The sequence below is a fragment of the Vanacampus margaritifer genome, chromosome 2, assembly GCF_051991255.1.
Source record: "Vanacampus margaritifer isolate UIUO_Vmar chromosome 2, RoL_Vmar_1.0, whole genome shotgun sequence".
NCBI lineage: Eukaryota > Metazoa > Chordata > Actinopteri > Syngnathiformes > Syngnathidae > Vanacampus > Vanacampus margaritifer.
The window spans coordinates 18,696,581-18,722,615 of record NC_135433.1 but is presented as its reverse complement, the minus strand read 5'-3'; the positions used below and the strand labels follow the sequence as shown (position 1 = coordinate 18,722,615).

The window sequence follows — 26,035 nt, the reverse complement described above, 5'->3', positions numbered from 1 at the left end:
CCTCTTAATCTGGTTTAATTCTATTATGGCTTGCACTACAGCTGGATGAAAAGCCGGCATAGCTCCAGGATTCCTCATGTCTGATTCATAAGCAGCGGTGCTCGTGTTTTTGGCTTGGCATTTGACAGTCATGTTTAGGTTGTACTTATACTTCCTTATCAATAATTAGGTTAGCTAGTTAGACTTTTTAGCCAACTCTATGCATCCGGTTTAGAATTGCGGCAACAGTTTGAGGTCTTGAATCTATAAAGTCTATAAAGATGTGCTTAGGTGTGGACCAACGCTGGGATGAATTAGCTGAAATCCAATATTCTCCAAAATTTGGAGGGATTAACTCCATATTCCATTTTCTTTTCCTGTCAATGTAACAGTAAATTGTCCTCATACTTTTTCCCATATCTGTTTGCCTTTCATCACTTCAAAATGAGACTCGAGTAAATGGAATTTGGCAGTGTTCCCAATGCCTCAGTGATGCTATCATTCAAATAGGTGGGGGGGGGGGGGGGGCACAAAACAAGTACGACATAGGTGTCCCTCCCAGGTGAGCTACGTGCCTCCAGCAGTATGCTTATCTGCACACCGGAATGAATCAACACTTTCTGGCACAGCAGAGTCTATTTTTTGCACCTGCCCGAGTTCATTCCAAATCTTATCATGGAATTCCCAAAAGCAAAGTATGAGGCAATGTGTTTGAAGTATTTTAGAAGAGCATGTGACAAACCATTCAGCACAGCAACAGTATTTTCCACTTCTATCTTTTCTTTTTTGGGTTGTTGTTTTTTTTCATTTCTTTGATTAGCCATTTCTGTTACTGCGCATTTAAAATAGCTTTTTAATGGCTGAAGTGGTCTCATGAGGTAGCCTGTCACGATCTGCATTTTGCCACCTGTTGCTTTACAATGAAAATATCTGACACTGTACAGTGCTCAATCGCTCTGTGTGCAGCGAAGCAATGCCAATTTGTTTTATATATTTTTTTAGATGGTTCATAGTTGTCGCGTTCGGACGTGTCGCTCGGCGTGCAGCAGACTTAAGACTTGTTCACGCACACACACTTGACGAGAGCATACGGTTGATGAACCAGTGAGGCAGGCAGACAAGGGTCTGTCACACAAGCACGGGCATATTGACATTGCTGTAGAATGAAACATGTCTCCCTAGTTACAGTATTAAAACAAAATAGGCGCCTACCCTGACTGCCCCCTCCCCGCACCCATCACCGTCACTCTTTCCCGATGCCCCGCCTCATCTCGCGCTGCCAACTCCCTTCCCTTCATGAGTGGACTACTTTTCCATCTTGTATGTCGCCCAGCTTACTAAAGGCCTCCCTCCCTTTCCCTCTCTGCATCGGATCTGCCCTTTATTCTCCTTCCGCTGCCTGAAAGTGGATCGGAGCGAGGGATGGGGGGGTAGAGAGAGCTGAAAGAAAATGCCCTCACAAGCCCCAATTTCTATCAGGCCAGGCATCTCCATGGCAGCGTGACCCCTCTAAAAGGGTCCATCATGCTCCAGTGCACTCCAAAAGGACTGAAAGGGGAAAAGCAGGGAAGGAAAGAAAGAATGGAGGAAAAGTGCAAGCTTCGGAACACAACATGAGGTTAAGTCAATTATCATTTTAATGTTATTAAGTGCTTTCTGATCAAATTTCCACAAACATTGACAACTGACGAGAGAGGCCATAAAACGGTAATGTTCAACATTCATTTTATTGGTTTGGTTTTTTTTCCGAGTACAGTGGTTATTTGTGCCTTTCTGGCCTTCACAGACAAAATAAACGACAATATGTGGGAACACAACAATAATAGCTTTCTGATCATCTATGGCTCAGTCTAGTTGTTACAACACATACAAGTATCTCCGTACCTGATCAACGTACATACATGTCAAGAAAACATTATCACACAAACTAACACTCGTGAAATTGTGTGGTTTATAAAATGACAGCGACTATTTACATTCAATTGGAATAATTATCATTTCACGGGAGAACCAAAACACAAAACTACAAATGAGTCATAGGGCCACAACGAAAAAGGGTGCAGGGAGGAGAAAATTACAAGAATAAAGTTTCACTATTACAAAAAATGTTTTTATTAATAACTTAATTTTCCCAAATGAAATGATCATTGTAATGTGCCCAAAACATTTACGATTTCATTATGAAACTTATACTAAAGTGTAATTTGACATCCTCAGCAGTCCTCAGCTTTACACAAGTACAATTTATTTATACTTGTAATGTTATAACTTTAATCTTGTAACTTGTGACTATTTTCAGTGTGGCCCTGAAACATCTTCGTACAAACCAAAGTGAGCCTGACAAAAAAATAAACACTGATTATTCTTTCTTTTTCTTTAACTTGTCATAAAATATCGAATATGGATTCTAATAATTATAAGGTTCCGTTATGTACGTTCAAGTGCTCCTAATAAGAGGGATTCACACAAATCAAGGTGCAGCTCAGAGGCTGAGTCTGGGGGCGCAAGTTGCAAAAATTCAGTCAAACCTCCGCCTCTGAGACACTGTCAAAGTGGTTAGTACAGAAACATCATTCATTTTTAGTTCTTGTGGTCATTTAGTGGGAAGGGACAGCCTGACTCGAGCAGTGGCGCATCAGGCAGGTTAAAGAAGTCAAAGCCAGTGCTTGTTTCTCATCAGCAAGTGTTTGTCTCTTGACATCGGAGGCCTCGTGGCATCAGATCACAGCAGCCGAGCGCCATCTTTGAGGAAGACGGCACCAAAGGTTCGGCTTGGACGGCTGACTGATCACACTTGACCTCCACCACAGACTAAAACAACTGATTAACTATCAATATTAGCAGCTTCTAATAATCCTCTGGAAAAATATACATATTTTTAAAACATCTTTTCTTATTTCAATATAATAAAAAAAACTATACTACGCAGTTCTCACTGGACGGGTTTGACTTTGAGTCATATGTGCTTCTTGTGTTTCACGTGTAAGAGCAGGTTACATCGCTGCCGTGTGCCTGATCGTGTGTGTGTGCGTGTGTCAGTGTGTTAGATTGTACTCCATCAACATCGATCATCTTCTTGGAATGATTCCCTTTCTTGAACAAAAAAGAAACGTTCTTCTCTCAGCTGGTCACAAATGCTTGATGACATTCCGGCTCGTGTCCCTCGCATCTCCAGAGCCGTCGCATGTTAACACACAGTCTGCTGGCTGGAAAGAGGACTCTCCAAGGACATGCTAGTGGGAGACAGGTCTGGACGGGTGCAGGGCTTAAACATGGAGGAGATGTAGAAGGCCTGCAGGCACAGATACAGAGGATGTCAACGAACATATTAAGACCACACACACTGTCAATCATCTTCTGTTTTCTAAACACCCCAGATAGAGAAAAAGGCATAGAGAGGAGACACTAACAAATCCAAGCTGAAATTTGGTGGCATTTAGGAAGTACATGAAACAGATCCAGGAATTGGGACACCTGACCTTTGTACCTACAGGAAGTACAAATGTAAGGAAGAGTTGGTCCTCTCCTTGTAACTGCTAGCACTTTTTCTGAAAAGATTTTCTACAAGACGTTGGACTGAGTCTATGGGAATGGTTATCAATTTTCTTCCCACAAAGTTGGAAGCATGAATTCTTTTCCAGACTGTCTTTCCGGTTCACGAGCAACTAAGGGGTTTAGCCCAACCCCGGAACGATGAAACTCGAAATGCATGGTCTTAAAAGACCACAATGTATCCTCCTAAGGCAAATTCGTCCAAAGCCAAGACTCAATTCTCTGGATACATTTTCCTTGGGTCATCACCAGCCACAAACCAAATTCATCCAAATGTGTTCACAACTACATATGTTTGTAAAATGCATGGATCCAGAGCTGGATTATGAATCTGTATCTTGACTAACAAACATGGTTATTAACTCATTCACTCCCAGCCATTTTCACAGAAGCAACACCCTTCGCTCTTGGCAGTTTTACTGGATTTTGACTGATTTTGTAAGGCCCACAGAATATTGTGTTCTATTGCTATAAAATTATGAACCCAAAACATTAGAGTATCTTCTTTCATCAGAAAAAAAGTATAATGGTATCTGCTTTCTTTTTGCAGCAATTAGTATTAGAATATGGCTAAATTTCATCATTATTCACAAATCTGTTTAAAACACTGAGAAAAAGAGCTTTTTTCCAACAGGGCCCTGGTTGATCTCTTATACTCTGCTGCCACCTACTGGCTGTTTTATTTAAATTTTTTATTAATAACTACCATTGCTTTAAGCGTCCTCTTCAGGTCAGAGGCTGCATCAAAGTTTTCTGCATGCTCCTAGCATAAAGAAAAAAAAGTATAAATACTAGGGGTGCACCGATCGACCGGCCGATTTATCGGCCCCGATTTCCTTAGCTTTGGGGGATCGGTGATCGGCCGATCCCTTAAATATAAACCGATCTTTTTCACCGATCTCATCTCCCTCCTCAGAAGTCTGAAAAATTCAGCCACTGTCCTCTTCTGCTGATAGGCTTTTCATTTTTATTTCAGAGAACTACTTAATTTGCAGTTAAAACAACCTGTTTGTATTATTTCATGGATATTGTTCAATGTTTTCGAATAAAATAAGATTGGAACTCTGAAGGTGTATGCTGCTTGTTATGAAAAAAATCGCGATTGGCAAAAATCGGGATTGGCAGGTCAGATATTTTAAAAGATCGGAGATCGGCCAGAAAATTGTGATCGGTGCACCTCTATTAAATATATTTTTTGGGACCATGGCAATATTTAAAATTGAATGTTCTTATACGTTTTGGGGAGCAAATTAATTAATTAATCCTTGGGTCACGGCGAAGGTACACATCCAAATAAACCAAAATATATTCCAAAGCTTTGGTCAGACACTAATGTTTTAAATGGGAAGACTTGACAAAACACGTACTTTTTGCTATCTCGACAAGAAAAAAGTCAAAAAGACTGTGGGCAGTGCACTGATCACACCATGGTGTGCACAGGTACAAGCTTCAATGGTTGATGAATATTGATAATGTGTTGGGATGCACCAGGTGTGTCAGAAAAGTTCCAGGACTGCTGTCACAGATCTTCAATCAAAGTTTTCTTCCACTTCAACGTAACGCGACGCATTCATTCATTCATCCCCAAGAAGGATTCATCCGGGATCCTTCACAGCTTCATCATGATGTCATCCACGTCTTCAAAATGGCTCTTTGCTCCTTACTCCTTTAATTGAAGAAATTAAGAGTAGGCCACGCCCAGCCAAGTAGGGTGAGTAGGAGGTTGCTCCAGCACAGCATTGTTCTCCGCCGCCAGGAACTGTCCAATGCTCAGTGCATTGTGTGCATCCTGCCACAACTATCATCTCTTTCTGAACCAAGCAAGCAGTGCAAGATCTCTTTGTAGACATGCTGGCTGATCGTAATGAATCGAGCAGTCTTTTGTAACGCCAGCCCTGGAACTTTGCTGATACATCTATTCATCTATCAGATATGTCCCAAGACTGAAAAATTGAATTGAACCCAAAAGAAAACGTCTGTCACATTGACATACCACCCAGTATGCAGTGAGCCCTCCTTGGATGAAGCCCGTGAGGACGTCGGTTGGGTGGTGGCGGTAGTCCGAGATGCGGCTCAGCCCGGTGTAGATGGCGATCATCACCAAGATGAACTGTATGAGAGGGCGCAGCAGTCGAGCTCCCCGCCATGACAAGCGAGCCTGCAGGTAAAACTGTGAGAAGGAAGCAACATGAGGTCACAAAAAAAAAATCTTTCTGTTGGCATATTTTCCTTCTGCTAGCCAGAGGGGAACACGAAGCTGGGCATGAGTCCATTAACACGATTTTAACCCCACTTCCTCCTTTTGTTCGTCCTCACCTCCTGTACAAAAAAAATGCTTGTGAGTAACTGGGTCACTTTTTGGGCCCAGCGTGACGCAGACATAGAGCGAGCTTTATGAGGCGACTGGTGGTTCAAACGAAACTCAACAACCGCAGTGGAGAACGTACCCTGCATTCCTGCTCCTGCTGAGTAAAAGCAGGTGTCACTCTTGCCGATTTACACGTGAGCAGCTTAAAAACATTATTGACCTTTTTAGGAGTGGCCACACTCAATGGTGCTGCTTTTGCACTCTACACTTTGACATATAAACTTGGGAACATTCTTGTGCAAGCAGTTACCCTGGAGTCCAATAATTAGCACTGTTGGCTACAAAGGTGTTGATTCAAATTTGAGGGGGAGACTTGTACAGTGGACATGATTGTTTCTTTGTTTTCGGTTGGTTTTGAATCTCTACCTGTGACGTTTTCGTCTTGGAGAAGGCACAGTTACCTTTGAGTACAATCATTAGTCTTGTTTAGGACTGTACACTACATTTAAGGGAGCATGAATGGACTCCGATCATTCCTCAATTTCTGACACTATCACAAATTAAGAACATGTTTGTAAATGAGGTCGTAACCCTCAAAGTCTCTGCTTTGGGATCCTTAACTCATTTGCTCCCGAAAACCTATAAATACGTTCTGTTATAATGTTGCAAAAAAGCTCTTTTCGACAGTTTTAATTTGTGAATGATGATGAAACTTAGCTATATTCTAATGCTAATTGCTGCAAAACGGAAACAGATAGAAGTATAATACACCCCCATGATGGCTATAATCTCGAGTGAGACTCTAATCTTTCTTTTGGTAGGTTCCATGTTTTTATAGCAATATAACACGATATTATGTGGTCCTTGCAAAATCTGTCAAAATCCAGTAAAACAGCCGGGAGCGAAGAGGGTTGCTTTAGTTCAAATGGCTGGCAGTGAATGAGTTAACATGTGGTTTGTACTGCTTGGGATCATAGCTGTACATTTATGTGCAAACTAATCCATTAGTGTCCAGGAATTTGCCCTGTGCTCAAGAGCATTTTGGAAACGTTTCATTGGCCTCTGTCTACTAACCAGCCCCAATTTTGATAGTCCACTCTAAAAACTATGGGTCAAAAATGGACTGATTCTCTACTTGGGTCAATTTGACCCAACTTTGAGTCATGAAATGGATCTTTTAGTGTAAAACAACTCATAAATGTTGGTCAGGTCCTTTACTTGGGTAAAAAAAATGGGGTCATTTTGTATAAAACAACCCAGAAAGTTTGGTCAGATTGACCCATAAAGTGGATCAGTCTGTTTTGTATTACTTTATTATTTGTTACTTTTGACCCAATTGTTTTTAGAGTGTATCCCATCTGCAGAACAACTTGAACTTGCTTCTGCTGTTCTTTAGAACCCTCAAAGTTGATCACACTCTTTGGGAAGACAAAGGGTAGTGCACTCATAACTCCCTCTCGACTCATCTTTGAACAATATTTTACGCAGTCAGCACAAATTCATGAAGGAGGGAGGGGAATCTTTATATTTCAAGAGTAATAAAGATGTGCTTTTGTCCTGCTGTAACTGTCATATCGCTCCCACGGTGCACCGATGATTGGTGGGCAGTGAAAGATGAAAAGATGGGGGAGGCTGCGTTGGGGAGGGTGTCTTGCGCTGAAAGAAGCCTGTCCATCTCTCAGCAGGAGTATTCAGTCCTTCACCACCAGCCCCTTTTTAAATGAGTCCGACAACAAGGCCTCCTCTGTCTGTGTAGGCTCCTCATCTATTCATGTTCCCTGTGGAAAACAGTATTTCTCATTCTCCCCCTCCCTCCTTGTCTCTTGGCCTCGCCGGCTTTTCAAGCTGGAAGCGGCATGCCTTTGGAGACTTGCAGCCCTCGAACATCTCTTCCCTCATGGCCAGGATCCTTGATCATATTGAACAGTGCATGCCTCGGAGTGTTTGCACATGTGTAATTAACTTGTCTGGATAATAGATGCGCCCGGCGTTCCTGGCCTCTGAAGGTTTGTCTTCTAATACCCAAAACGAGATTGAGAGTTTGTCAAGGTAAGCAAGAGGTCACTTACTGCTAGATAGAGCATGGTGTACATGGCGAAGGACGCATGGCCGGAAAAAAAGGACTTCCTGAAAGACATCAATAACGAATGTATGTAGGTTACACGTGATCTGCATTAGCCAAGATACTGCTCACCCCACCCATGATACACACCTTGCCTCCTCGACCAGCTTGTGGTTGGGCTGCCGGCAGGCCACCTGGGACACGTAGCTGCCCGGCGTGCAGTTGATGGATGCGTAAGTGATATTACAGACGGACAGGAAGTTGGGTCGCAGGCGTCCCACGCTTAGCTTGGCCATGTTGGTGAGCGATTGGCCCACGCAGCAACCAAACAGGAAGCTACCAAGCTCTTTGTACAGGCACGACACATAGCGGTTGCCAACAAACGCCCTTGAGCGTACACCTCGGAAACGTACCCGGTAGCATTCTCCAAGTGCGATCTAAGAGGAGAAAGAAAGCTGTTAACATGAGGAATAAGGCTGTTTGAATACATGTATGGACAAAAGTCTTGGAATACAAGCTCTCCTTCATTTATAATTTATGCTTGGACGAAAACTTACGGCATATTTCTTTTTTTATTGTTCATCTTAGCAAGACTTTTATGAAATATTCTGTGCCGTGAGTTTGTGTTAGATGTTCTGGATGACAGGGCAAACATTTTCCACAGGCGCACAAATGTTGTAGAAAGTGTTCCCAGAAATGTGGAAGCTAGGATAACTAACTCCTTCGTACCTACGCAACGTTACCTAATAGGGGTGTGAATTGCCTACCTGCCGATTTGATTCGGATCACAATTCATAGGTCACGATTCGATTCGATACCGATTAATCCCGATACGGATCTATAAATTGATTATTGCGATTTTTTGAAAACTCAAATTTAGAAAATACTCATCAGTAAACTTGTACATGTACACTGTAAGATTTGTATGAAAATGTATTATTTATCTGAAAATTCAGGTTGCAGTCTGTTTCATGTTTGAACAGCACTGAAATAAAATATTAAGGCTTAATGTTCTATTAATATAACATTCTTCTATGCTTAATGTGTAAATCCTAACCCTAAGTAAGACATTTTGTGGAATTTTCCCATGAAAAATTGATGTTTAAAAATCGATTCGGCCGCATATTGAATCGATTTGAGAATTGCGCGCCGTAATATCGCGATATATTGCCGAATACCCCTAGTACCTAACCTTCTATCCAAACAGTTCTTGTACTTAAAGGGACATTTAGTGATCTCTAGCGCCATCTAGTGGCCATCGGCATTCATTTTTAAAACTGACTGTTTATGTCATTAGTGTGCAAAAAAATATGTTGTATCGCATGAATTTTATATATATATATATATATATATACATATATATATATATATATATATATATATATATATATATATATATATATATATATATATCCATCCATCCATTTTCTTTACCGCTTGTCCTCGCAAGGGTCGCGGGGGTTGCTGGAGCCTATCCCAGCTGGCTTCGGGCAGTAGGCGGGGTACACCCTGAACTGGTTGCCAGCCAATTGCAGGGCACACAGGGACGAACAATCATACTCACAATCACACCTATGGACAATTTGGAGTGTCCAATCAACCTGCCATGCATGTTTTTGGAATGTGGGAGGAAACCGGAGTACCCGGAAAAAACCCACGCAAGCACGGGGAGAACATGCAAACTCCACCCAGGAAGGCCGAAGCCCGGACTCGATCTCACGTCCTCTACACTGGGAGGCGGACGTGCTAACCACTAACTCCTATGATTTGGGCCCATCGCTTGTCACTTTCTGCTTTGCTCTTGCAAGCTTTTACTAGGCTTGTTTTTTTTACTAGCTCCTCCCACTAACCGCTCTTGTTAGCTGCTCCGGCTAATTCCGGCTCGCTCGGTCTTTCGCTGTCGCTGACCGGGCTTCACAACAGCTGCCAAGTCTCCGTCGCTTGCCGAGATGTTCGTTTGCTCACGCAAAATAAGAATTGGTGGTAGGCTTGCGAAATGTGGTCTCTCTGAGCCACCGTAGAGTACGTGCTCCTATGTGCTTCTAATGCTATTCTTGACCACTAGATGGCAGTAAGGATGACTGAATTTCACATTTAAAATAGCTTCAATGTTGTCTTACCGTGAGGCCGGTGATGGCAATTCCACCAGCGATGAGCAGGCCATCTGGGATTGCTTCCCTCTCCACATAGGGATACGTTATGCTGCTGTCCCCGCAGAAGAACCCTCGTCTGTACGGCGTCACTGCCTTGAGCTCGCACGCAAAGAATGGGATGGAGGCTGATGAGATGGGTCAAAGGAAAGGAGGCAAAACAAAAATAAATAAATAAGATTGATGGGTTTTTGTGGTCTCGGGTCAAACCGAGATTATGGAGAGCATGCACAGTGATAACGACATCTAGATGGCCGCCCACTGCCACAAAAATTAAACATGAGGAGTGTCAGTCAACTGGAGATTTCCAGATTACAGGTGGATCAGACATTCCACACATTTCTGCTTTCACAAAAGGAGGGGGGCGAGATGAAAGATGGGTTGGAGATGGGCATGTTGAATGAGGAAAGGAAGGAAGAAGAACATATTAAAGGATGTGCTAACTGCTGAATGTCCTCACATATGGCTGGGGGTGTTTACATACTCAAGAAGCTTGAGCACGCTCTGGAGCATTCACGTTTGCACTTGCTGCACAGCTGTAAGACCATGTCAATTTGTTTCTTTTAAACTCGGTTGTACTGGCTTGGCTAAAGAACAAAACCTCTAGGAAAGCAAGAGGTGTTTAAAAATGTTGTGGGTTATATTTAAAGGCTTTTATGTCTGTTATTAAAGGGAAAGTTCTGTCAAAAATATTCTAATACGCTCTATGTGGCTAAACACTACATTCTGATTAATACTGCCTTTGTGGAATATGAATTAAGCAGTAAAATCCACCCATTTTTATCCATCTCAGGGGGCGGCCATTTTGCCACTTGCCGCCGACTGAAAATCGACACATTACCAAATCCAGAAAACAGCTGAGTCATGATTGTTCGTTACAGCAATGTCATTTTCAGTCGACAGCAAGGAGCGAAATGGCCGCTCCCCAACAAGATAAATAAAAAACAGGGGATTTTGCTGCTTAATTCATATTCCACAAACGCAATAGTAATCACAGTGCTGTATTTGCGCAAGTGGGAGCGCACACAACATATTACTGTAAAGATGATGTAAAGACGTGACTATTGTTAGATATTATTAACATTTAAATTCTTTATTTTCATATATTAACCATTGCTATACATTATTAACATCTTAATTCTTTATATTAACCATGTTGAAAGGTTTTATAGACGTGTAAAGCAAGTAGTATTGAACTCAGTATAATTTGACCTTAAGCTGGGACATATTATTTGGTCTAGAAGTTCCTTCTCTGTGGGAAGACACATTTGGTCCTTGAGAACAGAATCTGTTTGAACACGCACCCCTGACTGTTTTCGCCATCGCTCATGGAAAAGTACCCAGAGAGTATGTTTTGTCTACAAATGAAAGAGAGGTGGTCGGTTTTAACTATAAGAAGCCATTTTACACGCGGAAGAGGCACATTCGGCGCTCTGAATTCCACCTGTTAAGTGATAAATTGGAGTCTGTTACGATGTCCAGAGATCTCTGTTAGATTAAAATCATTTTTGCAAAGGTGTTTTTTCTTACATTAAATCTGTCTTCAAGTTTTGGAACACGCAAAGAGGACAAATATTTTATTCCTCTTTCACTATATCTAATTGATATTGTAAACCTAATCACAGCTCCCTAGTGCATCCTCTAGTTTCATTTGCCACCATTTTATGGCACATCCTGCTGTGCGTCCTGCTAAGTTGCTAATAATAGCCGTTCTCGTTATCAGGCTAAAAAAGAGGTCAAGGTCTAGCTGAGCCACCCAACAAACAAACCTCACAGGCCAACGGTGAAAGTTCACTAGTGGCCAAGTGTTAGTAGGCCTACCTCAAAGTGAGGGCCAGGCTGTACTGTTTTATTCCGTTCTATTGTTTTTAACTGGTGTTGGGTAGAACGTTTCAGGCCCATGTCATTCCACAGAGTGTTGTAAGACCACGGGACTAATGATTAACCTCTTTGCCTCTCCCTGAGCTCCCAGGCCAAAAGCATTCTTCCTGCCAGGGAATCACACACAGTTCGTGACTGAACACACACACAGCCTGTCCATATCAGTCAAACAGGAACAAATGAACACCAGACCTACACATTCAGACTAAGTTCACTTTTTTTATTCTCCAGTGCAACAAGAACACGCCTTTCTTGCTTATTCAGGATCGTTGAACTGATAAAGTGAGGGTAATAATCTGCAGGTTTGAGGTTATCTGCATGGAAAAACACAAGCAGGGGCATATTTCACTTCGGTGATGACGTGGCAAGTTAAATTGGCTTTAAACAGTCCAACTGTCGTCAAAGTCCAGCTGCCCGAACTGAAGTACCAAACACAGATCTGACCAGGCTCGATTGTGTGTACATAAAAGTGAGAGGGCCGGAGAAAGTACAGGCACTGTGACATGTCAGAGAAAGACAGGAAGCATCTTGCCTTCCCCAAATAAGGAATCTCCTCATGTACATCATGTAGATTCTGGTTTTACAACCTGCATGGGGACTTGTATCTCTAACACAAACAGGTTCAAGTTCCATGCAGGTGCAGGAAGTTGCTAACATTCCATTAACTGAAAAGACACATCCAGACCGCAGAAATCCTTATAAATTACTTTATTCCAATGATTTGATACAGTATCTGCTTGGATTTTGGAGTGGCTAGAAGTGCATTAACACGAGTTGCCTCTACATTAGAATTCACCAAACATTTATCATGAACAAGTGAGTATTTATAGGTTACCATTGTCTCGGGGGGATACATTTTAATAAAAGACACATTGTTATAGTTTTCTGAAAACAAACATCCTCTAAGAGGATTTCCTGGTTCCTGATAAGTGTTTATTACAGCTAGGTGGAGACCTGTAGTTTACGACAGGCATGCATTGTGGTTGGACGAGGGCGTTATCATTTCATTGCAAATCAGAGACAATTATTTTATAATAAAGGTAAATGAATTCACAATAATAACAAAAAATTGGTATGGTTACCTTCGCCAATGGGGTTATTTTCTTTGCCATGTGTTAGTTACCGGGCAGGAATACACCAAATTTACTTAATTCCAGGGTTTTTCCTGCGTTAAAAATTCAGAGGCGGCTGCCTCCGGCTAATTTTTACGCTGCATCCAGTCAGAGCGACTGATATCTCTGAACACAGCGCTCTAGCTTTGTTGATTGAGCTCGGCAGAAGCTGAAACTCTTAACTTAAAGTATGTTTCCTGTTAAAGAAAGTGAGTCAATTGAATTTACAGAATACATGCACATCATGGCGCAAGGTCAAGATTAAGGATGTTCGATACCACTTTTTTTCCCGACAAATACCGACACTCAACTCTTGAGTAGTCACCAATACTGATGCCAAATACCAATACCACTAGTAGATAAAATTCCCCATCCAAAAATGACATCTGATTTTAAAGAAATACCTGTCCATCCTAATATTTTATTTTTCCTTAAAATTGCATTAATTTAATGGCAACTTTTTATTCATATAATTGCTCATTTCTAGTTCCAGAACGGCCGCCCGATACTGTTATCAGCCACTGCCACGAGTACCGATATTTTAAAATAAGACTACCCATCCCTAGTCACAATGGTACCACCTCTGCCTCAATTTGAGCCAGGAAAAACCCAGAATTCGATGACATGTTGCTTTTGGTGCATCAAGGGACAACGACAAGAAGAGTGTAAGGTTGTGCTCTTGTTAACTTAAGATTTTCCACAGCCATATACTGTCCAGGAGGTGGGTATGAATGTGTACAATTGATGCTACAATTTGGATTTTTCAACCGGGTTGTGTGTGCCCAGTTGTGCACCCCGGCTCAACTGTGCCCTTTTAATAGCAACGTGACACAATTTCCCTAAATTGACAGTCTGTCAAAATGCTAACTTTGGTTGCAATGACCACCTCAAATTGAGTACTGTATAACGCAAATTGAAAATCGGATGTTGAGTTCTAGAGAAATTTGAGTTTTTTGCCTTGGAAAAGTATTGCCATGTTTTTGTTTGATCACCTTCACAATTGTGTCTGGACCCTTTCATTTCGTCTGTTTATTGGGGATACCCCTTCTCTGATTGACCAAAAATTTGTTCAGGATTTAAGAGGTGTTTGAAGTCCTCATTACATTGTTTTTTGTTTTTGTTTTACAAAATTCCATTAAGACGGTGGCCCCTTGTCACGTTGCTAAAGTTAGCTCAACTGATGATGAAAAACGAAGGGTACGTGCACTCTTTGCAAATCAAGTTAGTGCAACAAACAGATCAATTTCTATACATTAACAGCAAGTATTTTTGTCCTATCCAAATTTTACAGTACAGATGGTCACTCTTCTGCTGCTTTAATAGGAATACATTGGACAGACTTTCCATCACAATCTAAACACTGCAGTTACAGTTGGAGCACGGACCTCTTGAGAGATATTGATACATATGGATGCCTAATGGGAGCCCTGAAGTGCTGACCTGGGTAGCAGCTTGCCTTATAGCCTCAGGCCTTCTATTACTGATGGTTTATGTCCTAATGGCCCGGATGGCAAGGATCCAAAGATCACTTGAGCAAAGCAGGCCAAAGTTCTGCAGTGCGAGTCTCGCACTGCTGTGCTAGGTTACACAGCATTTGCCACGTCCCATAGACAGTGTCACACACAACCTCGAGCCTTTTACAACTACTCTAAAACAGTTATCACAACAAGACCCCCAAAACCTCCAGAGGCCCTCACATCATGTGTCAGGCAGCTGTGAGAAAACTAAAACACCTGGCCAAATGGCTTGCTCAAAAGAGAGGCGGGCCAGGTGAGGGGACCTTAAAGGACAGTGGATCGGCTTACAGAGCCAATCTAGCATCTGCTACTTGCTGGACGCTCAAAGGCAGGAATGCTTTCACATAGTCAAAAGGGTCTGAACAGAAAGAAAGATGGGGGAAGAGAAGAGGGAGGGAGGGAGAAAAGGAGAGAGTGGAGGAATGAGAGCAGAAGGGATGTGTGCCTCACTCTGAGAAAGTCTTCTGGTTCTAATTTACACATCTATGACCACGGCCCCAAATGAGCTCACTGTGAGAGAACAACAACCAACAGCAAGAAAAAAAAAACTGGAGAAAATGAGGCCCGGTTCAAAAACAAGAGGGCAAATTGATTGTGATTCATGGCGATGCTTTATGGAATTGTTGATAAAGCCGTCATTTGTGAAACATTACAGGCAAAAGACTGACAAACGAGGGTGGGGCTGGAGTTCTATCGGGAAGATGGGTCTAAACAAGAGGGATGCGGCAAAAGAAAGAACACCAGACGGAGGCGATTAGAGTGGTTCTGGAATGCGAGGGTCAGGGATCCGGGACCCTACCTCAACTTGAAGAATACCCCCCTCCTCAACTTAGACTCAACGCACTCACATGCAGATAAAAACACACCGAGATGCCAACAAACCAAATCCACAGCCATCTAAACAAAGTGGCAACCAAACACACCACAAAAACGAAATGGCAACCACAAAACCAACCATGATTATAACTATTTAAACCACATCGGACTCACACAAAAAAGACACAGTCAAACTGAATAGTGACGTGTTTACTCATCATTATCATTGACCCAAATGATTTCCTATGAAACAGCCAGTGCGTCATCATAGATTAGCACCACATTTAGCCTCATGCTACGTCAAAGCTGTTTCATCACATCCAATAATATTTGACTGCACAGACTTTGCTCTCCATTTGTCCTTTGATAGAAGCAGAAGACACACAATCAATGACCTGTCAAATCCATGGGACCTGCAGTTTACAAGTCTGCAGAGCCGGCCGGGGCGGTTACCAGAACACTTCTGGGGTGGTCCACCCTCGCTGGCCCCCTTGCTAGCATGCCAACATTTCCCACCTAAATTTGAAGTTGTGTGTTTAGTGTCAAGGCAAGCTCGCGAATGAAAAACACAGGCGGGGTTTCTGAATTGTAAAGTGTCGTAATTTGTTATTTGCGAGTGTGATCATCCCCACTAACGTCATTACAAGAGGCAACGTTATGGCTGCCTTACAAGCTCATAAATAGCAGGCTACAGCTGGTCCGGGTGGGCTTGGACAATTATCTGCTCCTTAATGACTGCTCAAAGGTGCCCTGATCTCTTCCCGTATCTAGCTCAGTTGAGTCAGTTACTTCAAAGGAAAAGTCTGGGTTTGTAAGAGCAAGTCTTTGTTTTAAGATGCACTGCAGGGAGAGATTAAAAAGGGACATTCAGACAATGGTGCAGTGGAGTAACACTTTTACAGGAAGTGAAGTCATTCACACCAAGTCTGTGATTAAGACAAGCACAATAAAAGAAGACTGCGGGAGTGTGCCCCAGACTGCGGATGCTTGTTCCTGCTGGTTGCCCTTGGTGGGCTGAGGCAGGTAGTGGGGAGATAAGCGTGAGAGCTATTTCTCCCCTCCACCCCACCCAATCCACAATTGGCTGTATTGGTTTGAGACTCTCATCTGTTTTGTCTACCCTGATGTCCACACAAAGTCAAACAAACAAAAAAAAAGTCTGAGGAACAAAAAAATCTTCTCCCATTGAGGTTGATCGGAAGCTCCTGAACATGGTGTATGTACCTTTGTTACATCTGGACAATCTAATGATTCACTATAAGATAACGGGATAAATTAAATATACCGCAACCGTGGTCTAACAACGTATTGTCCTGGCTGCCAACCTCTGTTTGAAGTGTTTGAATGAATTGCTTTATTACACACTCAAGTAACAAAACCAATTCATGCTGGGACAGAAATGGGCCTTCTCCAAACTGTTCCTAGTAAGTCAGAGGTAACATGACCGCGTACAGCCGTCCATGAACATTTTCTTCGTGTTCCACCAATGCACCGGGAGAGCTCTTCCCTCGCCTCTTGACCCGTCACAGCTGTGCCAGTGCAGACATACCTCTTGCAGCTGCTTCTGTTCCCTCCACACTTCACTGACCCGCTTCCTGGAAACCCGTTATGGAGCTCAGGGCATGCGTGGTGAGCTATGAGGTATCTGTCTGCCTGTCCTGTCTGATTCAGCAGGAAAAGTCAGTGTGGTATGTACCTTTGAGACTTTAAAGAAGCCCTGTGGTGGTTTTAGTAAAGGTAAGGTAAAGTCTGACAGGCTGCAATATGAGAGCGAGGCGGGTTTGTGGTTGAGACTGCAAGGGAGTTTGGGACGGGAGGTGCTTGGCTTGGAGCGGCTTGATTGGGGTAGAATGTGTGGAACAAATTGAAGGGAGTTTTATCTGCGTGTTTGGGTTTGGAGGTTTTAGTTTGTTGGGACACCTTCAGAGGAGGTGGGTGAAAACAGGAAGGGAATCTTCAGGTGAAGATTGGAACACTGACAATGATAACAACGCAACCCTGGGCCATGGGGTGTTTTCTAAGGGTACGCTTACACAACAGCAACCTTAGGGAAAAACAATCGTTCTTGGCGTTCATGGAAAGCTTCACATACAGACGTCAGACAATGATGAAAAATGATCCCCATTGACACTCACATGCAGAAATAACTAGTATACAGATTGTTTTGGGGATTACAAAAACAAAACTTTTTAAAATATGTTTTAAATTCAATCAGACCCTTTAAAATCGCTTTAAGCATGCCCCTTTCAACTGTTAACTGTCCAGCAAATAGCCCTAGAAAAACTGAAAAAAATGGATGTGACTTTGTCAAGCATCTTTCTATATCAAGTGCAACAACTAGGCGCTCTAACAGATTTTTTATTCAATTCCACTATCTTCCACGTTCTCTCTGTGATGTGCGGACACTCACAGCTGACAACAACAGCCACGGCAGCCTGAAGTCCCAGTCCACATGCTAGCTGTCAAGTCTGACTACTTTTCTTTCTATCCAAAGTGAAGATGCATTTTCAGGGTGCAGCTATAGCCAGCTAGCTAAGCGCATAAACGAAGGCACTGAAGTTTGTATATAGAGGGAGAGGGGCATCTCATGCTGAGCTAGTGCTGTCACTATCGAATCTTTTTAAAAATGATTATCCTATTGATTATTAGATCGATTAATCAAGTAATCACCCCACCCCACCCCAAAATAACACTTTTTTTTTTTCAAAACAAAATTGTTGTTGTTAATATACTAACGTTGGACGTAAATTGAATTGAGTGGATATAAGTATAAATTTATTATCTTCTATACATATGCATTAATAAACACCAATAAACGGCTAAACGGTTAGCAATCGTGATTAGCATTACTGTGCTAGCGATGTTATCATACTTGTGACTCATATTGGAATTTCTTCCAAAACGATAGAGCTCCTAGAGGAAAATATTGAGTCATACTCAGGTAGACAGGCTGATGCTCCCTCCACATATTCCAGCTAACGAGCACTGACGATTTCCTCATTACAGTTAATAGCTATGGACAACATTGGGCACTAACAGAACCTACAAGTTAGGCATAGATTACAGATGCCTCATTAAAAGTAAATCTGAAGTGATTGTCTCTTTAAAACTTTTACATCCTTCAGTATCCACAGAGACATAAGCATGAGACGATTAGGAATAAGATCCCACAGGAAACTGATGTAGATCCCCAAGACTTTCTTCAGCTCCTGGCACTCTTCCAGCCTGGGGCCATTCCTTCATTCAGGCTATATCACTTACTCCTCAAACCGCTGGTAAATGAGACATTTCCAAGCCAGCTCTTGCGGGCTAATGAGTGAGGTACTAAAAGCAAAGCAATGTGATTGTATTGGGGGAAGCTAATGGATGCAGCGGAGCAATAATACGTCGACAAAGGGAGAGTCAGCAAAAGCCTTTTTTCCGTTGGCTAATTATTGGACTGCCACATTTTTAATGGCACGCCCTCTGTTAGCCGCAGAAGTGACGCCAAGTTAAATTTGTCAACAAACAATACACACATGGCAGCTAATTTGGCTGATACACATTCACACTTCTGCAAAATACACACACACACACACACACCATTTAATATTCCAGGGCCTGTACGCCTTGACATGCTGTTACGTGTTGGCCGCATACAGACTCACTCACTCTGCCAAAAAACTGGAATCCTACTTACATAAATCAACCACCCGTCCAACTCATGCTGACATTAAAAACACACACACACACACCTCACAACTTGCATGAACTCACTCTTAAATGTGTACTTTTATTACGGGAGGAGGAAAGCGGAAAATGGGTGACAGCAAGGAAAAGACGGAGTGCTTATTGACAGGACTTTCTTACTGTACCACCCAGTCCGTTTTTCAAACGTTTCATGTACTGTACAGGCCATGATGTAAAAATGGGCCGTGCTCACACAGGCTTACCTAAACAGAATGAAAATACTGTATGATATAGTGGCAATGTCATTTTGTCAGGAACGACTTGTCCTGCTGGAGAAAAGCATTTTTTGAAATCTCCTTTGTGGAAGTACTTCCCCCCAACACCCTCAATTTATTTTTCAAGTTCCAAAGTGCCATTGTTGTAAACAAGTGTCTTCAATTAAAAGTGATATTGATTAAACCAGTGGAGTAAGTCCAAACTAGGAACCGCAAACGGCTTCTTGTCCATTTTTTTTTTTGTGGCCCGCAGCATATATCAAAGTTGACACTGACAATGCTCGTGTCGTTTGCCTACATTGTACTGTACTTTCTGCACCGGATAGCAAGACCGCAGCTCTGTTTTTGACCAATCACACATCACTAAAATAGTAACATTTCGACTTTGCGTCAAGGTCAGATTTCTGTGTTTTGAAATGTTGAGAACTGCTCCGGTAGAATACAGGCCACAGACCACCCTGAATCTGAAATCCAGAAAATTTTGACTTTTTTCCTTTTTACCAAGCTGTTTTTATTTTTATTTTTTTAATAAATACATATATAAAACGAATATACATATCACCTTCAGACCCGCATTTTATCTGTTGGGCATTTTTTTTTTTACTGATTTTGATCTTTTTTTCCACATAAGAACAACATGGGGGGGGGGGGGCAATTGGGGTGTTATCTCATATTTTTATTTGTTAGAGTGGTTGCCAGGATAGTTTGGCTGTAACGTGTTGTGAACTTACCAAGCTTATATGTAACATTTTTAAAATGAACATCATGCAAATCAATTTGAGATTGTGATTGTTTAGCTAAGATCCAATCATGAACCAAATCATCCAAAAGGTTGCGTTTTTATTGGTTTAGACACGCAAATATGTCATGTCCACTACAATCATCTATGGGTCCGAAAGGGATATAAATAATTGCTTCACCTATCTTTAACTACACTCCTGTGTGGATGGTCTTATCCTGCTAAGCCAATTAAAGGTGAAGAATGTCAAAGTGGCCATTGGAAGAGTAAGTGTGGACAAACCCAAACAGCTATTTAGCATGCCACCTCACGTCTGGGCCAAAAAACACACCGTAGCAAACATCTTTGTTCAAAACAAATCTCGAAGCAGGACAAACACAGTGACAGCGATGTTAAGGTCAGGCCGCTTTACAGGCTGGCCTCCAGTAAATCAACATGTTTAATTGTGGGAGAAGAGCTGCAAGTGGCTTTATTAGGGGGATGACAGCCTAAAGACCACCTTGCATTAGAAGCCAAAAAGCCGTGCAAGCTGTCAAGAGCCTGTCCCTGCACGCTCGCCTCACATGACAAACGGCCCATTTCTTGAGACCTTTGGGTGGCTGGACATTTCAGGTTTAGTTACAGGCTGCAGCGCCTTGTCAGGTCAAGCACCCCATAGTCCCACTACAAGGAATGCACACACGCTAATAAACAGCCAAGGAAAACACATTCTGCAGCTTACACGCAATTTACTTTCAGTACGTCTCCGCGGAACATCCGTCACGAGCGTGTCAGAGAGAAAACAGCAGAGCCTGCTCACTGACGTAGAACCAGCAGCCTCGGTCAAAAGAAGCACTGCAGACAGATTAAAGTTCATTCCAAACGACACGTCATCCCCTTTTTGTCAGAGGTAAACACCATTTCAAATAGCCAGGCTGTGGAAAAAGTTTAGAGCATTGTGGGATCCCTCTCGAGCTGATAACATAATGAGGACGGGATGCTTGGGGGTGAAATTCCACAGTCGGATTCGTCAATGGGCCCCTTCACGGCATGAATTACCCCGCCAGGTCAAACCGTCGGCCGATGGCATTTTTTCGTGGGCAAATTGTGTTAGTCAGAGATAAGAGGATTTGGCCAAAAGAAGGAGCCGATTCATTGCCAATAAGTCGCGGCATTCACTGTCAGATGCCCCCAGATGAGTCAAGGTCAGGCCTCTGCAGATAAGCGACGTGATGGGGAGCAGAGCGCAGACAGGCAGGATGCACACCAGACTGGTGGAGATCTGCATGCCATCCTGCAGCTAATAGGTTAGACTTGGGTTGTTGGTTTCGCATTGTGAGGCCAACACAACTTTGGTTGTCGTTAATGAGCAAGATATTAGCATGTTCAGGGATTTTTACAGTACCTCCACCAAGAACAAAAGTGCAAAGAGACCTTTTTTTTTTTTTAAATGACAACTGTGCCCATGATTTCAAGTGCAAGTCAACCTTAAATATTTCTTGACAGTAATATTAAAAGATATATGTGACCTCACTAGTCTAAACATGACATTCTGATTGAAATTATATTTGTAGAATGAATTATGAAGCAAAATCAGGCCATTTTTGTCCATCTCAGGGTGCGGCCATTTTGCCACTTGCTGAACATGACCTCATAGTTGCTCATGGCTGAGACAACAACCAATCAGAGCTCACCTGTTTTCTGAAGCTGCGCTGTGATTGGTTGTTACCTGGGACCTGAGCAACATTGATGTCATCTTCAGTCGACAGCAAGAGGAAAAATGGCTGCCCCCTGAGATGGATAAAAACGGCTGGATTTTGCTACTTAACTCATATTCCACTAACACAATATTAACCATATTTAGACTAGTGGGGCTGCATGGAACATATTATCATCAAAAAAATGTTGTAGTTAACTTCCCATTTGTCACTCTGCCAACTTCTGTCATCCTCCGTGAACCAGGAAGTAGGCTGCTGGCTAACAGTTGTACAAACAAATGCAAATAAGGCAGTCCACTGCTTTTTTTCACTTTTGTTTACAGTTCAGCCTTGATGGTGGTCTGTACTCTATTGAGTGACAGTCTAGTTGCTCTTGCAGTCTAAAGCAGTGATCCCCAACCGTTTTCCCACTACAAACCGGTTCATGGTGGTTCAGATTTTTCGTGAACTGGCAACAGAGGGGGAATCATAAGAGGCCCCAAACACTTTGTAATAAGATCATTATTCCATTAATCTAATAATTAATTGATCTACAAATATTTAAAAATCACACTATGACATGACATTGTTAAAATGACTATTGGGAATTTGTCCATCTTCTAAAACAGAGGTCCCCAACCCTGGTCCTCAGGGACCGGTATCCAGCCTGTTTTCCATGTCTCCCACAGCCAACACAGGTGGAGATTGTTATCAGCCTTCTCCAGAGATTGCTGATTAGCTGATGATATGAATCGCCTGTGTTGGCTGTGGGAGGCATGGAAAACAGGCTGGATACCGGTCCCTGAGGACCAGGGTTGGGGACCTCTGTTCTAAAGCACTTGTCTTCATTGGGGTTAGAAGCAAGCTGACATCCTATCCTAGCTGACCTTGAAACTCGTCTAGGGCTGTCGTCAAGACCATACCCACCAGGACCAAGATGTTATCAAGGCTAGAGACCGAGACAAGAACGAGACTGTATATATCAAGGAAAAATCCCAAACAAACAAATTAACAAAAATAAATGACCAGAATTTTTTTCCCCCACATTGTTTGCAACAAATTCTGCTATGTTGTCAAATCTCCAATGTATCCAAATTTGGTGTTTCATTTCTGATCATAGTAGTACTGGCCTGGTCTTAACCGGCCGTGATCAAAATTCCCAAGTCTAAGACCTAGACACGACTGAGTAAAAATGCCTTTGATTCTAAGACAAGACCGACACCCTTGACCAATCTCGAGAACTACAATACTTGACTGGTCGCCTGCCATTTGCAAGGCACATAAATATAGTATTCACATTCACACCTATGGACAATTTAAAATCTCCAATGAGCCTAACATACTGTACATGTTTGTGGAATGTGGGAGGAAGTTGTAGTACATGGAGAAAATATAAAGTCCACACATGAAGACCAGATCTGAGAGTTGAAGCCTGAACCTCACAACTGTTTAGAGCAGTAGGCCTTATCTTGCTGTCATTAGCAACTCCTTGCATCTCACTTGTATCTCAAATCACAAAAACAGCTGACATCCGTTCTGTTTTTTCCAGCTTGAGACTCAAAACGGCTCAGTCCGAGTGCTGTGTCAGGTCAGGGAGGATATAAGCGGCCCGCAGAGGATGTACAGTAAAGGCGGTAGAGCCTTCCAGTTTCCTCCATATTGTTGACTGATACTCGCCACAAACACAGAGCTTAACTGAAGTGGCCAAGTATGGTAAATACATCAACGAGCAAACCTTCAAGGTTAAACGATAAACTGAATGACTTTCTAGTTTAACCGCCAAACAAGACATCAGACAAGTCAATCTGCCTGGACAGGTTACACCTCTCACTCACTCACTCTCTCCTGTGTGTTTATTAGTGATTTGAATAATCGCTTAAATGTGGCGGCAATGGCACTGATAATATTGTATTTCATAGTTTTTTCTTCTAGTGAAGTTCTCCACTTTTTTGTTGCATGCCCTAGAGCATAACACACATGTCAGGTAACTTGTTTTAAATTGCCATTAAATCTGTTTGTGGAAATATCCAATTTTACTCACTGGCATGACGCCCGTAAAGTGAATGAACTACTTATCTTGTCTTTGGTTTGGTTGTAATTGTAACTGAAAACGTGCCACACTTTTTTTTTTTACTCTTCATTGAAGTAAATCATTCATGATCAAGATGAGTATGGCTGTCAATAAGGAACAATCAGCAAAGCAAACATTTATTTTTAATTCCTTATTACATTCCTTTTCAGTATTAAATGGTCTCCTGACTCATAGTAAACCATTTTTTGCACTTCGAAATTGACAAAAATGAGACAGCAAAACATTAGATATCATGTTATTTCACAAAACCTACATGTGTTAATGCTTTGGCTTTAGCATTGTATAACTAAAAAAAATTAATTGAATAAAGCTTCAAATTGATGTCATTATTCACTTATATCACTCCTAATTCCTTGTTTTTCGTTTTATTGTCAGTGTGGGGGCTGTGTTTGCTGTAATTCTAATACGATCCAGCCATCCAGCTGAGCACTGTAAATTATGTGGCTGACATTCAGTGTAGCCGAGCACGGCTATGTTTTCATCTCAATTCCCACGTTCTTCTCCCGGGAACTTTAGGGTGAGGGGAGGTTACCATGGGAACAGATGAATTCCTGGGACAACTGCACCCGGCCCCACTCTTCCCACCCTCCAATCCCCCTACAGGGAACACTTTCATTTGTTCTGTTTGGGAAGGATAAACAAATTCTGCGCAATTCCCCCCAAAGGCAATGCACTGCATGCACTTTACATGCAATCAAAGTGTGGCTCAGAGCAATTAATGGCTGTGATTAGTTATTTTTGACGCCTTACCGACACACAGACATATTACATCCAACCCGACGAGCATCTTCCTCTTGGTGCAGATGGAACTGTCCTCCTCTTCGTCCTCTGGCTTGCTGAGGAAATGCTTCCCAGCTCCGTTCTCCTTCCCCTCCCCGGCCCCGTCACTGTCAGCCAGCCGGGGCAGCGTGCTGCTCCCGTGGGCATTAAACTTTTGCATGTCCCCCTCACGCAACTCGCTCCCCAAAAAACAGTCACTCAAAATGGCTTATTAGCAGCAGGTCAGAGTCCGGTGAGAAGTGTCAGAACTTTTTCAGTCCGTCCGCCGGTGCCAGAAATCCATGTTTTTAAGGAAAAGTTGTGAGAGCGAGACTCCGGGAAAGCAAGCAGCTCGTCGGTGGTTGCGCTGTGGGCATCCGTTGGACAACCGTGCCGGTGAAGAGAGCTGGAAGTGGGCGGGCTAGCGAAGTACACTTCACCTCGTTCTCATCCACACAGTCTCAAACCGTCCTCCCGAACCTCAGTCACGTTCGTGTCAAACTCACAAGAGGGAAACTTTTTTTCTGTGGACTTAAGATTTCAAAGTAATGTCGCTTTTCCGGTTCGGGCGATTTTATTTTCATGGCTATGTTGCTGCGTTTCCGGAAGATTTTACGTTAGCTTAACTTTGATTTCTACCCGTAGTGCCCGAGACCAAATCAATGTGCAACGATCAATTTGGAACTGACCCGTTCGATTTTCATCTGACCTACATCACAACATTGACTGATCCACTGTCAGGATGCCAGGCCTAATAAACTGGAGGACACTCCATTAGGTACACGTACTTTCAAATCAGTGGAATGAAAAGACATGTCAATCACAGACAAATCTACATTTTTCAAGATGAAATACTTTTACACATATAGATATCTACAGTATACAATGCCAGTCAAAGTTTTGGTCCCACCGCCAGGCCTCTAATTCACAGGGGGTTCTCATTCTTTTAAAATGTCCTGAATCCTGATAGATTAGTACTTAAGTCATCGACTTCAAACAAATTAAAATTTTTCAAAGTAGGCAACTTTTTCCCAAATGACTTTGCACATCTTTGTATTTTCTCAGTCATCTTATGTGGATGAAGCTTTATGACACAGCTGTGCATTATTATCAAGTGTTAATAACTTGAATTTCTTGACCTCTTATGTGTTTGAGGCCATTAGATGTGTTGTGAAGAGGTCGAGTTGGGATCCAGGTGAATTACACTATTTGAATATTGTTGTAATCTATGTTATGGCACAAACTACTCAACTAAGCAAAGAAAAATGACAGTTTGTCATATCACTTTAAAAAACGAAGGTCAAAAATGTCAAGAACTTTGAAATAGAAAGTATCCCCAGGTAGAGTCAAAAAGACCATCTAACATCATGATGAAACTGGCTCTCATCAGGACTGCCCCAGGAAAGGAAGACTCAGGGTTACCTCTGTTGCACAGGATAAGTGAATAA

The 26,035-nt window shown here is 42.3% G+C and overlaps 1 protein-coding gene across 1 annotated transcript; it reads right to left on the bottom strand.

The window, feature by feature from the left end:
- Positions 1–1,687: 1,687 nt before the first annotated feature.
- Positions 1,688–25,105, bottom strand: ppap2d (phosphatidic acid phosphatase type 2D). Its single transcript, XM_077557801.1, has 6 exons — positions 24,579–25,105; positions 10,022–10,179; positions 8,052–8,338; positions 7,909–7,966; positions 5,525–5,701; positions 1,688–3,271 (listed from the first exon to the last, which is right to left on the bottom strand). The coding sequence occupies exons 1-6, from the start codon at positions 24,766–24,768 to the stop codon at positions 3,167–3,169; spliced, it is 975 nt and encodes a 324-aa protein (XP_077413927.1). The 5' UTR covers positions 24,769–25,105; the 3' UTR covers positions 1,688–3,166.
- Positions 25,106–26,035: the final 930 nt, after the last annotated feature.